This window comes from Populus euphratica, unplaced genomic scaffold (assembly GCF_000495115.2).
Source record: "Populus euphratica unplaced genomic scaffold, PopEup_1.0 scaffold65.1, whole genome shotgun sequence".
NCBI lineage: Eukaryota > Viridiplantae > Streptophyta > Magnoliopsida > Malpighiales > Salicaceae > Populus > Populus euphratica.
In genome coordinates this window covers 188686-205314 of record NW_011499943.1, presented here as the reverse complement: position 1 = coordinate 205314, position 16629 = coordinate 188686, and the positions used below count along the sequence as shown (strand labels likewise).

Below are 16629 nucleotides of genomic sequence, written 5' to 3'. Positions count from 1 at the left end.
ATTTTAGGTTTCTTGTTTGTTTGTTTTGCCTTCCTTTGGATTTATAAGTGCGGTGCTGCTTTTGGATTTGCTTATCTTCGCTATTCACTAGTTTACATGCATTTTGCTAAGATAGATATACATGGAAGCTACCATTGATCATGTCTCCAGACAAAATGAACAAAAAAACTCCTCAAAATAAATACTCATGAACATGCAAAAATCCCGATACCATACACTGAGTGCACGCCCACCTAGAGCTGGGCATGTTGCCCAACAACCCTAGTCTTTATTGCTGGGCATGCACCTAACACTAGCGTGATTGTGATAATTAAATTGTATTTCAATCATTACTCTTCATAAAATAATAAAATGATTGATTATTCAACATGTCAATTTTATTTCTAAATACCTTAGATTTTTATACTTGTCAATAATATATTTTATTTTTTCAAAACATATCAACTTTTATTATTAACCTTAGTCTCAGCCACACGTGTTTACAAAATCTCAAGAAAATACATATTCAAAGTCCAGTTAGCATATTTATGAATTAGAGCTTTTGATTTTAATTCGAAATTCAAAAGTTATTTTTTTCTCACATAACTTAACAGAGATTTAAAATAAATTCAAGTTAAAATTTTATTAGATAAATTTGGACTTAAGCTCATCGGGAAAGGAGAAAAAGCAACAAAATCAAAAGCCCACCCCCATAGTATATAATTGTACATCTCTATCCTTCTTTCTGGGCCACGGGTCCATCATCTTCTGCAAATCTTGTTAGCCCAAGCCAATCCAGATAACAAACGTAATGCTCACGCAATCCAATCCAAAGAGCCCGACCCTTTATTATAGAAAATATAAACACAGTAACAGAGAAAGAAATAAGAAAAGAGAGAGATAACGGAACAAAACGGTCGATCCCCATGCTTAAAACAGACATCAAGTGGCAATTAGGGTTTTTGACACAGAGAGAGGGATCCATCTTCATCTTCGAAGACGTTTGAGGTGCCTTGCTTTTCCCTCCCGTAATTTTTTCTTTTATCTCTTTCTTCGTATTCGATTATTGATTGATTTATGCTTTATTATGCAATCCAATTTTGAATCCGGCGGTATGTTAAGGCCGCAATTGAAATCATTTCATGTGCTAGGATTTTTTTCAAAGTTTTCGATTTGATTGTATAAATAAATCAATCACTAATGATGATTCGTTGATTTAACTGTTAAATAAGCACACAAGCAAACAATCATGGAGGATGTGAAACCTAAACCTAGAAAAAATGATTATTTGGCACGGAAGGAGGAGAAAGAGGATTCTAAAAGGATTCATCGAGATAGAGACAGGGAGAGGAATGGAGAGAGGCATAGAGACAGAGAGAAGAGAGAACGCGAAAACAGTAGGTGTTCCGAGAGAGACAAGAGTAGTGATTCTGATGACAAGGAAAGGGAGAAAGAGAAGCACAGAGTCAGAGGCAGGGATGATAGGGCAACAAGGAGGAGGGTTGATGATAGAGAGAGAGTTAAGGACAGGAAGAGAGACAGAGAAGAGAGAGACAGGGAGAGGGACATAGCAAAAGAGGAGAAGAGGGAGAGGGAGAGGGAGAGGGAGAAAGATAGAGAAAGAGAAAGTGGGAAGAGGGAACGTGAGAGGGAGAAAGACAGAGAAAGGGAGAGGAGGGAGCGTGATAGAGAAGAGCGAGAAAGGGAGAGGGGCAGGGAGAAGAGGGAGAGGAGGACTAGGGAAAGGGAGAAGCACAGGGAATTGAGTAGTGACAGTGATGATGACTCCGGGGAGCGTGATAGTAAAGTGCAAAGGAGAGACAATGACGACTCCAAGGAGAGAGTGCATGAGCAGAGCATTAGCAGGTCAAACAGGCACGTGGATAACAGTGAAGAGAGCCTAAGGAAAAAGAGTGGCAAGGAGGACGGTGATAAGAATGAGAGTAAAACCCGAGAAGATGAATTAGAGGAGGAGCAGAAGAAATTGGACGAGGAGATGGAGAAGAGGAGGAGAAGAGTCCAGGAATGGCAAGAACTGAGAAGGAAGAAGGAAGAAACTGAGAGTGAAAAGGGTGGGGAAGAAGCCAATGTTGATGAATCTAAGAGTGGTAAAACCTGGACTCTTGAAGGAGAATCTGATGATGAAGAAGCACCTCCCACTGGCAAATCCGAGATGGACATGGACCAGGAGGAAAACGCAATACCTGATAAAGAAGCTGGAGATGCAATGATGGTGGACACTGAGGATGACATTTCTGCTCCACAAAGTGAGGTTGATGCTGTTAATGTGGATGAGGAAATTGATCCATTGGATGCTTTCATGAATTCTATGGTCTTACCTGAGGTTGAGATGCTAAACAATGTTGTGGTTACTCAAATTGCTGATGATAATAAAGCAGACTCAAAGAAGAAAGATAAGAAGGATGAAGGAATAAATGGAGGACAGCGGAAGAAAGGCTCACATAAATCTCTAGGGAGAATTATTCCTGGAGAAGATTCTGATTCAGACCATGGGGACCTTGAAAATAGTGAAGTTCTTTTAGAAGATGAGGATGATGACGAGTTCATGAAGAGGGTGAAGAAAACAAAAGCTGAGAAACTGTCCCTTGTTGACCACTCAAAGATTGATTACAGTCCTTTCCGCAAGAATTTCTATATTGAAGTGAAGGAGATCTTGAGGATGATTCCTGAGGAGGTTACTGCTTATAGGAAACTACTGGAGTTGAAAATACATGGAAAGGATGTGCCGAAACCAATTAAAACTTGGCACCAGACAGGACTCACAAGTAAAATTTTGGAGACAATAAAGAAACTTAATTATGAGAAACCGATGACAATTCAAGCTCAGGCACTGCCTATAATTATGAGTGGACGGGACTGCATAGGCATTGCAAAAACTGGTTCTGGTAAAACCCTTGCATTTGTGCTGCCAATGCTGAGGCATATCAAGGACCAGCCTCCTGTTGAAGCTGGAGAAGGACCAATTGGGCTTATAATGGCGCCCACAAGGGAGCTTGTGCAGCAGATCCACAGTGATATTAGGAAGTTCACTAAGGCCCTAGGTATAAGATGTGTGCCTGTTTATGGAGGTTCTGGTGTTGCCCAGCAAATTAGTGAATTGAAACGGGGGACAGAGATAGTTGTCTGTACTCCAGGCAGGATGATTGACATTCTTTGCACTAGTGGAGGGAAAATCACTAATCTTCGTAGAGTTACATATCTGGTTATGGATGAAGCCGATCGGATGTTTGACATGGGATTCGAACCTCAAATCACTAGAATTGTCCAAAATATTCGACCAGATCATCAAACTGTGCTCTTTTCTGCCACTTTCCCTCGGCAGGTTGAAACTTTGGCTCGTAAAGTACTGAACAAACCTGTGGAAATACAGGTAGGTGGGAGGAGTGTGGTGAATAAGGACATCAATCAGCTGGTTGAGGTAAGACCAGAAGGTCAAAGGTGGTTTAGGTTGTTAGAACTACTTGGTGTATGGAGCGAGAAGGGAAAAATTTTGGTATTTGTCCAATCACAGGACAAATGTGATGCGTTGTTTAGGGACTTGCTGAAGTTTGGTCATCCTTGCCTCTCACTTCATGGGGGTAAGGATCAGACGGACCGTGAATCCACCATTTCGGATTTTAAGAGCAACGTCTGCAATTTGTTGATTGCAACAAGTGTTGCAGCCAGAGGTTTAGACGTGAAGGATCTAGAATTGGTGATCAATTATGATGTTCCAAACCACTATGAGGATTATGTTCACCGTGTTGGTCGGACTGGCCGAGCTGGTCGCAAAGGCTGTGCCATCACTTTTTTCTCTGAGGATGATGCAAGATATGCACCGGATCTTGTAAAAGCATTAGAACTCTCTGAGCAAGTTGTTCCACAAGACTTGAAAGCCCTTGCTGATGGTTTCTTGGTGAAAGTGAACCAGGGTCTGGAGCAAGCCCATGGAACTGGTTATGGTGGAAGTGGTTTTAAATTCAATGAAGAGGAGGATGAAAAGAGAATGGCGGCAAAGAAAGCACAGGCAAAAGAATATGGCTATGAGGATGAGAAGTCTGATTCAGAAGATGAAGATGAAGTTGTTCGGAAGGCAGGTGGTGACATCTCACAGCAGACTGCCCTTGCTCAGCAGATAGCTGCTCTTGCTGCTGTCTCAAAAATCCCTGCACCTGTGGCACCAACTCCTCACTCTGTTACTCAATTGCTTTCTAATGGTAGTTTACCTGTTCCTCTCAATCAAGGTCAAGCAGTCGCATCTGTGACTGGGCTGCCTTTTGCTCATAATAATGAAGCTGCAGCCAGGGCAGCAGCAATGGCAGCCGCCATGAATTTGCAACACAACCTTGCAAGGATCCAGGCTGATGCAATGCCTGAACATTATGAAGCAGAGCTGGAAATCAATGATTTTCCCCAAAATGCTAGGTGGAAGGTTACCCACAAGGAAACTTTGGGCCCAATTTCAGATTGGACTGGTGCTGCCATTACCACCAGGGGACAGTTTTTCCCACCAGGCAAGGTGCCAGGACCAGGAGATCGCAAGCTGTACCTGTTCATTGAGGGCCCTACTGAGCAGTCTGTTAAGAGAGCTAAAGCTGATCTAAAACATGTTTTGGAAGACATCACGAACCAAACATATCAACTTCCTGGTGGAGCTCAACCAGGCAAATACTCTGTTGTATAAGTGTAAGAGCTCAATTATAGCCTTCTTTCTTCTTTTTTTCTTTCTTTCTTTCTTTCTTTCTTTCTCTTTTGCATATAAAATTGTGTTTGATATGTTTTTTTTGCATATATCTTTATAACTTCTACTCTTGTAATTTTTAATTTCCTCCTTTTCTTTCTGGTTGAGTTTGGACTTGTAGGCAATGCCTGAATGGTAATTATCTTAGTTTGAAAGTTGTAAAGTTGCTGATATGTTTTTTCTTGACAATATGGATTATTTTGGTGCATGGAAATCGGGGAAGGATTAGATAATTGGGTTCATGGTGTTTCCCAAAAGCATTGTGGGATGATGAGCCACAAGCAAATAACTGTTTCCTTTCTTGTTTAAATATGCCCCTCCTCTCATGCAATTTCATATCCTGTAACTAGCTTCTCAAGTTAGCCATAAGGTCTTAAATTTGCTGTCCATTTCCTTGTCTCTTTTCCATTTTTTAATTTGTGTTCTTTCTTTTTCTTCTTGTCCTCTCCCCATGGCTCGAGGGATGGTTTAAGCCTATGCTGGCATGTCCAATGTATTCTCTGCCCCCATAACCTTTGGCTATGATGGCTGTTGAAGAGATGGCGATCTGGTGCGCGATGCTTCTGCCTTCTTGTTCCCATAGATTAACAAAGTGGATTGTTCTGGAACTCCTTTCTGCTACCATATTTGCTTTCTTGTTCCTTGGTGCGAATCACTTTTGGGATCTGACATCGTATTTGGGGGTTTTGCAGGTCTGAGTAGATAAGTTCTGGAAGCCACGTGTTACTGTGCTGACACTCTGAGGGGCTTACCCCTCAGAGTGGTAAAGGGCAACAAGGTTACTGTTGGTTTCACAACATTTCTGAGATGGATTGCAAGTTTCCTTGGATTCCTTTTGACCTCGTAAACCACAAATTAGATTGTAATCAGTGGTTCTTCCTGGATTGGGTTGTCAGCTTCTTCTGGCTGTTCATCTGTAATGAATCTGCAGCAGCGTATATTATTTACCTTGATTAGTGCCCGGTATGGATCAGAAATTATTCATGCTGATAAGCCTTTGCAGCAGCGGGTTTTGTTTTTTACCCTCTTCTTTCTCCCCTTTCCTTTTTTTATATATATTGTGTTAGTTTTATATAATGAATCACGTTCCCAAACTAGAAGTATATATATATTGATGCGTTTAGTTTGAGAAGGTTTTCCAAACAGCCCCTAGCAATTTCTTTCACAAAAAAGAAACAATTCCATAGTAAACGCGGCAATTACAGCAGAAGCAGCTAGAGAAATTGGTTTTATTGCCGGGGATTTTTCGAATGTAGAAGCTCTACAAGATTCAGCAAAATCCCATTGCAAGTTCTTATCTGTACATTACTAAATAAGAAGTTGCGGGGTTGAATTATTCTGCCTCGTATTTTGATCAACCTCTTCTTCGACATGGAATTCCCCTGGCGTATTATTGACTCCTCGAAATACAATGGGAAAAATATATCGTATTCAACTGTACTTCGCCCAACTGACGTTGAGCCGTTGATGTACGTCCGAAGTGAAAACGTGCATCAATTAATTTCATTAGAAAGTCTTTGGGTTAAAGTTTCGTAGAGTTGTGAAACTTTGGCATTGCTTTTTGGGAGCTGATTATTGAAATTGACCGATAATGGCACGAGTACAAGATAAGCAAGCAATAATGGCATTAAATTGATAAAGATTATTCAACATTAAGCGATCATACCAAGACAAATATAGACTCCGATCAGTATGCTTGAGTGAAGCAAATAGATTCAGTACATAAATTCAGTTTGCCGGTCCTAAAATCACCAAACAAGGTTGCTGCCCATCCTAGTCGCAGCATTGTGATTCTTAGAGACGGTCCTTCTCTAGATCATCAAAGTAAGGATGTTCCATGGCTTTCTTTGCTGAGATACGCTTTGAAGGGTCATACTGCAACATTTGCTGCAAAAATACAGCCAAGCATTTGTACAATTAAGCTATGATGTTCATCTATCCCAACAATAAAAAACCAGTCATTGTTGGTGAACGCGACTTACTGATAGCAAATCCAGCCCATCCTTGTCCAAATTAGTAACAGCTGATGACAAACTCTGAGGTTTCCATTGGGGATACTCATGCCAGTTCATCAGGTTGCTTACTCCTGGCCACATTTCTTCATTTGGAGTACCTAATAACCTGTACAAGAGCTTCAAAACGAATATTAAAAAGAAGCCTAATTGACAAAGCAAGATCAAAACCATATCCATCATTATGCAAAAATCATTGACCTGAAAATATGCAGGAGCTGTTGCAGTTCAGAGTCTCCAGGGAAGAGTGCTTGCTTTGTGGCCAGTTCAGCTAGAGTTTAGGCAAAACACAAACACAACAATTAAGCAATGCTAGAGTTGGCAGATTAGTTTAAGAGATGAAGCGAAAAGAATAAGGAAATCCATACCAAATATACAGCCAACAGACCATACATCCACTGCAGTTGAGTAATGGGTAGCCCCCAAAAGGACTTCAGGAGATCTATACCACAAAGTCAATATCTGAAATAGAAATTCCACTCAATTAGCTCAACAAACTGATATTGTAAGAGCATCGTAAAAATATGGTATGTAGCAAGCATGTATTAATTTAATCACCTCATGGGTATACTTCTTAATAGGAAGAGTAAATGCTCGAGCCAGTCCGAGATCAGCTATCTTAAGCATCGTAGTCTTGCGGTCCATCAAGAGATTATGAGGCTTAAGATCCCTGAGAGGAAGCGAGATAAAGGGTTACTAGATATGTCAGTAATCATTTCCACCTAAACTAAACATCATCAGGGAAACAAAATGGCTATTATAGATCAGAGTGGACAAGCAGGGGGGGGGGGGGGGGGGGGAAGAAACCTGTTACAGTTATAAATACATAACGATGAAAACGGCTATTGTAAATCAGAGTTGACAAGCAAGGAAAACAAAGAAAAAGGAAACCTGTGTAAGACTCCATGACCATGGCAGAAAGCCACACCCTTACATAGTTGATACATCAAGCTCTGCATAACAATAAGGATCATACAAATTTGTGATCAGATTAAAAAGAAAACAAGAAAAACCTCTCAAACTAAAAGGATAAAAAAATTAAAAAGAAAGAAAGGGGAATGTAAAATTTAGACCTTGACAGTTTTGACAGGAATGTTCTCTCCAGTTTGGCGGAAGCTTCGGATAAATTTCTTGAGATCGGTGTCCATGTACTCAAAAACCAGATACAGAACTGTCTTGCCTTCTTTATTTTGCCCTTGTTTCACGTCTAACAATCTATGGATTTTTTAAAAAAAGAAAAAGAAAATAGAGAGTTATTTGTCTATTAATTAACCCAACAATAGAAGAGAACATCAATCAATTCACATGGAAATTAATTGACTCAATTTAGCAATCCACAACCCCAAACCCTAAATTAAGACATCAAATTGGAGGAATCAGATCACAAAATCCCCAAGTTCAATTCATCTAAGCCCTAAATGGACCGAATATTAAGAAAATCTACAGATCCATGAGTCGAAGAAATGAAATCACCTTAGAGAGGAAGTAGATGGAAGAAAAGCAAAGGTGGATAGATGGATAGAGAGGGGGAGAGAGAGTACCGGACGATGTGAGGATCTCTGGAAAGCATACGCAAGATGGAGACTTCGCGAAGAGTGGTGGGTGGGACACCTTCATCGTCTTCATGGAGACGTGTCTTTTTGAGTGCAACGATCTTCCCGGTGGCTTTCTCCCTTGCTCTGTACACTTTCCCGTAAGTTCCCTCTCCTACTTTCTCTAGCTTCTCGAATAAATCCATCGCCGACACCATCGTGCTCGTTGCTGTTGCTACTCTCTCTCTCTCTCTACTGCTTCTCTGCTTTCAAAGTAAACCCAAAAAATGGAATGAAACGACACGAAAAGCTTTGTTGCCTTTTATAATGACACTTGATTATTGATCGTTGCCCAGCCCCAACCCTAACGGAAACTTATTTTGAATTTTAAAAATTGGGCGGCACAAGCGCTTCAATAGGCCCATTCACTATTAAAATGTTCATCTTATCCCACTTAACTAAATGGGCTTATTCGTACAAGCCCATAAAAGCCCACAAGTCACATTTTCTTCATGGTTATAAAATCTTAGCTCCGCTCCTGAATCAGCCCAAGACATGAGTTAAGGGTTAGGTGGACTTAGTAGGATCATTAAAAATAAAATCATTACAAGTTTTTTTTTTTTTTTTTAATAAAACAACATGGTTTTAGAATTTTTTTTTTTAAAAAATTGAACTTAATCTCATTTAGGTTACACCTGTTGAGTTAACTCCTAACTAGGTTTGGCATTAAACCAAACTTCAACTTGTTATTTTAATTATTATTTTTTAAATGAAACCAAGTTGTTTTATATGAATTTTAATCGGGCTAATTAAATCACAAATAAATCAAATCCCAATCAGTTTACCTCAATGTGCTGGTTTTATAACAACGATTCTTGACTAATGTGATTCCAATATCTACTCACTTTTCATGTATATATAATAAATAAAGCAATTATGGTGAAACCACCCAAAAATAAAAAGAGAGTGTGAAAAAGACAGCAACTGATAGTTTTCCGAATCACGGTGGAACGTCCCAAAGAGCAACGCTTCGCTTAGCCACTACTAGGAAGCATAGGTGTCCACCACCCAAAAAGCAACGCTTTGCTTAGCCACTACTAGGAAGCATAGGTGTCCACCACCCAAGAAGCAACGCTTTGGTTAGCCACTACTAGGAAGCATAGGTGTCCACCACCCAAAAAGCGCAGGAAGCATAGGTGTATTTGAAAGTGGAAACAAAAAACACAACTGATTACTGATTCATGGACCTGTGGAAGCCAAGCTTACACAATTTATATAAATGAATCACAAAGCGTGTGTCTCCCTGTCAACGCATGTGTTATTTGAAAAGGCTGCAAAAACACTACCTAAATTGCTATCAATCTGATACACGGCCCTCCTAGTAGTCATGTGCAGCTATGACAGGGACCATACAGATACAGCTCTCCTCGTCAAAACATGGACCTTCAAACTGCACTTCCCTATATCTGTCTAAAAATTCATCTTGGTGTGTACTGTATGGCGGCATCCAGTTAGACCTCAGGACAGGGTTACGTCGATATTACTTCACAATTAGATTAGCATTTGACAATACATCCTCTCCCAGGAGCTAACCACTAGTAAGACTGGGGGGAGTTTAACCATTCGAAGCCCACTAAACTACAACTTCTGCTACGTGTACTCTAGATTAACATGATGAAAATGAAGACATCGCTGTAATTCAATCTTTCATCTTGAGTCTCACGTTCTGAACCTTGACAGATATCCTCAACTTCCATTCCTCCATGTCTTTCATAACACACAGCAATTTTGTTCGATACGCTTCACATCGCTGACTTGCCTGTTCTAATTCAGCTGTCAATTCCCGAATTTTCTCATCCTCGTCCTGCAGAAGCAATGGAATAGAACCCTTTTAATCTAGATGGATGGATAAACAGGTGCATTCATAAGAAACACAGCAACCAAATTAAATCCCTCAAGGAACCAAAATAAGAAAACAGAAAGCAAGTTCCTGCGCCCCTAAAACGCACAGCACATACCAGAATTCAGAAGGTCATATATCGTCTTGGTCTGATGTTTGGGGACCCAGATTTTATTTGCTTTAGTTTCATACATTTGAGAAATTTCTTCCAAGCACTAATAAACAAGACAAATCACAAATTTACTGGAATATATATGCTTTTAACTTCTAATCTAATGAAGCTAACTCTTTATGGCTGGGACAAAGATGATCTGATTGTAGATAGCAAGAGAGAGGCTTGCCCTATATATTTAATCGAAATATAGAAAAACCTTTACAGGAGTGTTGTCAAATGCATATACTTTGCTGGAAGGACTTTATACAATTGCCCTCCATTGTTTGCAAAATGTTGTTTGTAAAAAAGAAGTCAGCAGCAATAAGCATTGCACTGAAAAGCACTAACAGAACTAACAAGGATCAAAAGAGAAAAAAATTCCGCAATGAGCACTTCTTGCAGCACCAAGTTTAAAATAAAGGCTTACTTAAGGTAGAACCCGAGACATAAAATTCTGTATTCAAAAAGACCTATCAACTTCCAATCAAATAATTAGTGAAAAATAAGATCTATAGATTGGAATCTTATACGGTTCCCAGAAGATCTATAGATTGGAATCTTATACGGTTCAATACCCAGCACATTTAAACATAAATAATAATAGCAATGATTGGTAAAGATTCAATTCCTATGCATCGTGTGCTACATTTTTAAGTTCAGAACAATGATCCTATGCAGGCCAAGCAAAAATAAATCCTTGCATAAGTAACTTACCAGACTACACGACAGGAGCTGCTGACTACCATTAACCACAGTAGTTTGTACAGGAGCAGAGCCGCACCTTTTTGCAGCAGCAACCTTTCTTATGGCCTCATGAATGGCATCCATTGCCACGTTATAAATATGTTCTGATTCTGCTCCTTCTTCTACATATTTGATGGCTTCCTGTCGTAGATTCTCAGAGCGAGCAGCCAAGGACTCTTGGGTATTACATGGCAGCCCAAGAGTGTTCTCATCCAACACAACCCCACTTTTGGCATTTCTTGTCCACCGTTTCAGAATATAATTAGATGGAAGAGTAAGAACATTTTTCACTCTAAACACTGCTAATATGTGCCTACAAATAATACCCGAGAACTCAAACATTTGGCAGCTACAACTAGCTCCCTTTTCAAAAGCATTGAACCTAACATGGTGTATTTTGTGGTCTTCACCAAACTTTGCCACCTGATATGTAATGGCTGATCCAATATCATCAACTACAGTGGCAAGATAAGCAAGCGTCTCAACTAGTTCCTCTTGGAATTTCATAAATATCCTCCTTGTATATAAGTTAGCTGCTTGTTTCTCCATAGGAGATGGAGTTTTTAGAACAGGTGGAATATTCAGTGTATCATAATCTGCCTTCACCTCCTTTTCATGGCGAATAGCCATTGCTTTTTCATACTGCTTAATCAGATTGTGGATATTAGTTGATGCATTTATGTACCCATCAAAATATGAGTTTATACTATCACTACCTTGCAATATGGACATCTCACCAAAGAAAGTATCCTGGAGATAAACTGGCACCCACTGCTGGCGAGCATTGTACATTGACTGAAGCCATTCATTGTCACTGAGATCAAATCTCTGAAGAAGTGACTCCCAACAAGACTCAAATTCATCAATTGACTCAGCCATATGGATGCACCTGTGGAACTCGGGTTCAAAAGTGGGGTGTGAGTGATATTCATGAGATAGTTTCTCCTGGGCCTCCCTAAAAACATTCCATTTACAAAATCGGAGGCGAGTTCCAGGAAATGCTTGTGAAACAGCTGCCCGTATGATTCTGTCCTGGTCGGTTGTGATTGAGATGGGACAGCAACCAGACATTGCAGCAAGCCAAGTCTCAAATAGCCAAACAAATGAGGACTCTGATTCATTGAGGAGTAGCGCACATCCAAAGAGCAAAGGCTGTCCATGATGATTCCACCCGGTAAATGGTGCGAATGGAACCCGGTATCGGTTTGTTCTATACGTCGTGTCAAATGTAATAGTATCTCCAAAAAAACTATAATTCATTCTTGCATTAGCATCAGCCCAGAAAACGTTTCCTGTTGAGTTCTCAAAATCACCTTGCACTGCATAAAAGAAACCAGGATCCTCAGCCTGCATTTGCTTCAAATAGTCAAAAACAGCCTGACCACCAGGGCCAAGAGTCCTCTGCCTACTACTGCTCATATAATTTTGGCAATCAACTTTAGTAAACCCTACATTATTAATTCCTCCAGATTCCCTAATCAGCACCGACATAACTCCACTTGGCCCCATACCTGCAGCCTGAAGTGTGTCAATGAGGCTCCGTGCCGAACCAGACACATGCCTATGAGAGCGGAGAGAATGCACCTTATCAGGCGGCACAAGCTCATGATTATGGTCCTCGACAAGTTTTGTGACTGTCCATTTTCCAGAACTCTGTTTCTTAACAGTCATTTGAGCTTTGCAACCAACCCTAGTAACAGTTCGCTGCCTTTTAGACCTATTCTCACTGCCCTCACGGCGAAACCCTTCACGGGAACACACAATTTGACGGCAAATAATAGAGCCATCTCGACGAGAACGCTGATAGACACTGACTCTAGTACTAAAACCAACACGACGAGCATATGAATTATAGAAAATGCGAGCAGACTGCTCAGAATCAAACTCCATACCCTCATAGGGATCAAGATTTGGGTCAGATAACGAAGTGGGTTCTAGTAAATTATCATCATTGTTATTATTGGGATAATCAAAATCAAAATCAAGATTATGAGGTTGACGGTGTTGTAGGTGAAGGGCAGAATTAGGGTCATCTTCACTACCCATATTGATATTATCAAAGGGAATCACATTCAAGTGATCCATGTTGATTATCATAAATAAATAGATAAACACAGTGGTTGCTTGCTGGGACTGGATTTGTATTAAAAGCTAAAATGCGAAGAAGAAGAAGCCGAGACTGACCAGATTTCTCAAATCTTTATCTTTGACTTGCTGATCTCAATCTGACAGTTGATTTCTTGAAGAAGCAGGTACTAGGGAGGGAAATTTTGGGGGGGTCTGAGGTTGTTTTTTTTTGGGGAGAATTCTTTGGGTGTGTAAGAGAGAGATGGGAACTATTTTACTAACGAAACGAGGATGGGATATGGATTGGATGCTCTTCTCCGACGGTAGCCCTTATTTGGAGTTATACCATACAGTTTTTTGTCTACCGTCTACCCAGATACAATTAATTACTATCACCACTTCTAGTTGTGGGCCATGGGACATAGTCAATGCACAAAAAGTTGAAAAAAACCCACTCCTATGTCCAGAATAAAGATGCAATAACAAGTTGGAATCTGGGGCTCGGAGATGGCGTTGGAGAAGGGGAGTGTTTGCGTGACAGGAGCTGGAGGGTACTTGGCTTCTTGGGTCGTCAAGCTTCTTCTCTCTAAGGACTATCTTGTCCATGGAACCGTTAGAGATCCTGGTAATTCTCATACCTCTCACCGCTCTCTCTCATTCCACTGCTCTTTTTAATTTTTTGTTGTATGAATCACTTCATGTATCACTTTTTTTAACTAATTTCTGATTTACAGTTTCAGCTTTGAAGAAGGTAACCTGTTCTTGAGAGATATTTTCATGTTGACCAACTTACTTCGGTTCTTAACTACATGTTTCTGTGTTGTTCCTTCCTTTAGATTTGCCTACTTTATGGAGCTAATTAGCACTCTTCTAATCCGAATAGCCCCAGCTTTTCATGTATTGTTCTCGTTTTGCTAGTTTTTGATCGACAAAATCTGAATTTGAAGTGCTTCTAGCTGCCATCGTTGACTGCATATCCCTTCTCAGATGAAACATGGGCACGAGCAGCTAGTGCTTCTCAAATGAAATTATTTCTTATGATATAATTTTCTTGATCATATTATGCAGCGGATGACAAGAATGCTCACTTGATGAAAATTGATCAGGCAACGGAGAATCTCAAACTCTTTAAGGCAGATTTACTGGACTACAACTCTCTTTCTTCTGCTATTCAGGGGTGCAGAGGGGTCTTCCATGTTGCCAGCCCTGTCCCCTTCACTACCGTGTCAAACCCCGAGGCAAGTTTCGGCTACTTCATAATGTTTTTCAATCAAATGACCCGAATAACTAAAATTAGTCACGCTATTAGATGGTAATTAATAACAGACCATACATCTCATGGCTATTATAGATCAGAGTGGACAAGCAATCAAATGACCTGAATAACTAAAAGCTTAGCCACTACTAGATGGTAATTAATTGCAGGACATGCCTTTCCCTTCTTCTTCTTCTTCTTCTCTTTTTTTTTTTTTAGGCGGAGGTGATCGAGCCAGCTGTAAAGGGCACGCTAAATGTGCTTAAAGCATGTGCTGAGGCAAAGGTAAGAAGAGTTGTCATTGTGTCCTCTGGAAGTGCAGTTTTGTCAAACCCAAGCTGGCCCAAGGGTCAAGTGATGGATGAGAATTGCTGGTCTGATAAGGAATACTGCAGAGCAACTAAGGTGAACAATTCCAAAAGTTAATTTCAGTGCAAATTTGGAAGTTCCAAGTTGAATATTAGTGGTGATCTGCCTTTTCGTAATGCTCTTTATCATTGTTAGTGTTTGTAGACTAAAATATCCAGTTCTATTTCTGTACCAGAATTGGTATAATCTTTCCAAGACAGTAGCAGAAAGTGAGGCTTGGGAATATGCAAAAAGGAGCGGGCTTGATGTAGTAGCAATTTGTCCTTCCCTCATTTTGGGGCCCATTCTGCAGTCCACAGTTAACGCAAGTACAAAGGTTCTTATTAAGATTTTGAAAGGTAGCTAGCTATTCATACCACATCTTGTTTGCAATTTCTGTCTGTGTGTTGTGTGTGACATAGTCATCTTTGTTTGCATTTTTTATGAGTGTGTGTGTGTGATAATGCCCTGATAAAATTCTGTGGAAGTTCGAACACCAACACTAAAATTGGTATTTAATTTATTCTTGGAGCTTTAACCTGTAATTCGATTCGTGCTAGGCTGTAATCCTGTAGTTTGGATGATGAACTTCGACAGCAGCTTGCACAATTTTGTTGATACTTTTTATTTTTCACTCTTGGAAAATATAAATATTTAAACATGAAACATTGATATCATAGTTTGCAAACAATGGCTTATACCCCTGTCACTGCAAGCAACTTGCTATCAAGGTCAAAATGCAAATACTATATGTCATCTTCTCGTTACTAGCTGGTGTTCTGTATGAACTGCCCTTGCAGATGGGTGCGACTCGTTGGAAAACAAGCTTCGGCCAATAATAGATGTTCGTGATGTGGCTGAAGCACTGCTTTTGGCATATGAGACACCTCGGGCAGAAGGTAGATACATATGCACGGCACACGCTATCAGAGTTAAAGATCTAGTGGAGAAATTGAGGAGCATGTATCCTAACTACAACTATCCTAAAAGGTAAGTCTGGTGTAAGATAATATTCTCAACCAACTAATCATTCGAGTTTACTTTTCCATTGTGATTCTCTAGGAACCCTTTTTATAGATGATGCCACAAACGGAGCCACATTTACGAGTACTGATTTCCACGTATGGTTTTATCATGTTTCTTGGTAATTTGATGATACATCTGCTTGTTCACTGCCAGTTTCACTGAAGAAGAGCAGGAAGCAGTGATGATCAGTTCAGAAAAGTTGCAGAGGCTCGGTTGGAGTTTCCGTTCATTGGAGGAAACTCTCATTGACTCCGTGGAAAGCTATCAGAAGACTGGACTCCTGGATTAAACAAAAATAGACTGTTCAAATTATCCTCACCTGCTCTGTCTACGGGTTTCACAGGGAGGAGGATATTTGGCTAAATAAATGTGATTTGTCTGCGCTGTGCTATTGAGCCATGTTGACATAATTGTCAAAGGTTAAGCCAAAACCATGCGCTCGATTGTTTGATTTTGGACAAGGGTTTTACATGTCAATCTCGAGGTTTCTGTTTGTTTTATATCTCTTGGTTCGAGAGTTGGAATAAAGCATTAATGAATTATTACCTGTGGTGTCCTGAAAAGTATTTCTTGCAGAAGTTGGAATAAAGCATTAATGAATTATTACTTGTGGTGTCCCGAAAAGTATTTCTTGCAGAGACCGATGAATTATGTCAGGCCCTGGTTTATATGAACTTGTTCGATATCCGCTAGACTAGTAGTAGTAACCATTGACTTGATGCATTTTACCATCGGAACAGGCTTAAACCAGTGAAACTTGCCTCACCGGCAATTCACAAGCTTTTTACCATCTCATGAGCTAGCTTGCAACCATGACTATATTGCATATAATGGCCATTTCCTTTTATCCAAGTCGATGAAGACGGAATCA

The 16629-nt window shown here is 40.1% G+C and overlaps 4 protein-coding genes across 9 annotated transcripts in view; 2 read left to right on the top strand and 2 right to left on the bottom strand.

The window, feature by feature from the left end:
* Window positions 1–840: 840 nt before the first annotated feature.
* The window catches only part of LOC105137185 (DEAD-box ATP-dependent RNA helicase 42-like), a 21245-nt gene continuing 5456 nt past the window's right edge, over window positions 841–16629 (top strand). Inside the window, exons 1-3 of one of the 6 annotated variants that reach the window (XR_844505.1) lie at window positions 841–987; window positions 1203–4665; window positions 5413–5483. Coding sequence is in view for 2 of the 6 variants with exons in the window: in XM_011042834.1 (XP_011041136.1) it covers window positions 1229–4663 (3435 nt within the window). In the remaining 4 variants the exon portion in view is untranslated. Of the gene's footprint in view, window positions 988–1202; window positions 4666–4703; window positions 5271–5412; window positions 5743–16629 lie in introns of those variants that run through there. The other 5 variants (XM_011042834.1, XM_011042833.1, XR_844508.1 and 2 more) reach the window with 5 other exon arrangements.
* CDKB2;1 (cyclin-dependent kinase B2;1) lies at window positions 6329–8571 on the bottom strand. Its single transcript, XM_011042835.1, has 8 exons — window positions 8274–8571; window positions 7806–7947; window positions 7624–7685; window positions 7291–7402; window positions 7101–7194; window positions 6934–7003; window positions 6703–6841; window positions 6329–6607 (listed from the first exon to the last, which is right to left on the bottom strand). Exons 1-8 carry the CDS (start codon window positions 8480–8482, stop codon window positions 6515–6517), a joined length of 921 nt encoding a protein of 306 aa, XP_011041137.1. The 5' UTR covers window positions 8483–8571; the 3' UTR covers window positions 6329–6514.
* LOC105137188 (protein FAR1-RELATED SEQUENCE 5-like) lies at window positions 9474–13581 on the bottom strand. Its single transcript, XM_011042837.1, has 2 exons — window positions 11033–13581; window positions 9474–10128 (listed from the first exon to the last, which is right to left on the bottom strand). Exons 1-2 carry the CDS (start codon window positions 13157–13159, stop codon window positions 9964–9966), a joined length of 2292 nt encoding a protein of 763 aa, XP_011041139.1. The 5' UTR covers window positions 13160–13581; the 3' UTR covers window positions 9474–9963.
* On the top strand, window positions 13581–16321 carry LOC105137189 (cinnamoyl-CoA reductase 1-like). Its single transcript, XM_011042838.1, has 6 exons — window positions 13581–13754; window positions 14198–14367; window positions 14604–14789; window positions 14929–15091; window positions 15533–15722; window positions 15912–16321. The coding sequence occupies exons 1-6, from the start codon at window positions 13637–13639 to the stop codon at window positions 16045–16047; spliced, it is 963 nt and encodes a 320-aa protein (XP_011041140.1). The 5' UTR covers window positions 13581–13636; the 3' UTR covers window positions 16048–16321.

Coding starts and splice junctions, on each gene's coding strand:
- LOC105137188 (XM_011042837.1), bottom strand. CDS start 13,159: ATGATAATCAACATGGATCACTTGAATGTGATTCCCTTTGATAATATC. Junction 10,129..11,032: donor AGCTCCTGTCGTGTAGTCTG/GTAAGTTACTTA, acceptor TTGCTTCTGCAG/GACGAGGATGAGAAAATTCG.
- LOC105137189 (XM_011042838.1), top strand. CDS start 13,637: ATGGCGTTGGAGAAGGGGAGTGTTTGCGTGACAGGAGCTGGAGGGTAC. Junction 14,790..14,928: donor AATACTGCAGAGCAACTAAG/GTGAACAATTCC, acceptor TTTCTGTACCAG/AATTGGTATAATCTTTCCAA. Junction 15,723..15,911: donor AACTACAACTATCCTAAAAG/GTAAGTCTGGTG, acceptor GTTCACTGCCAG/TTTCACTGAAGAAGAGCAGG.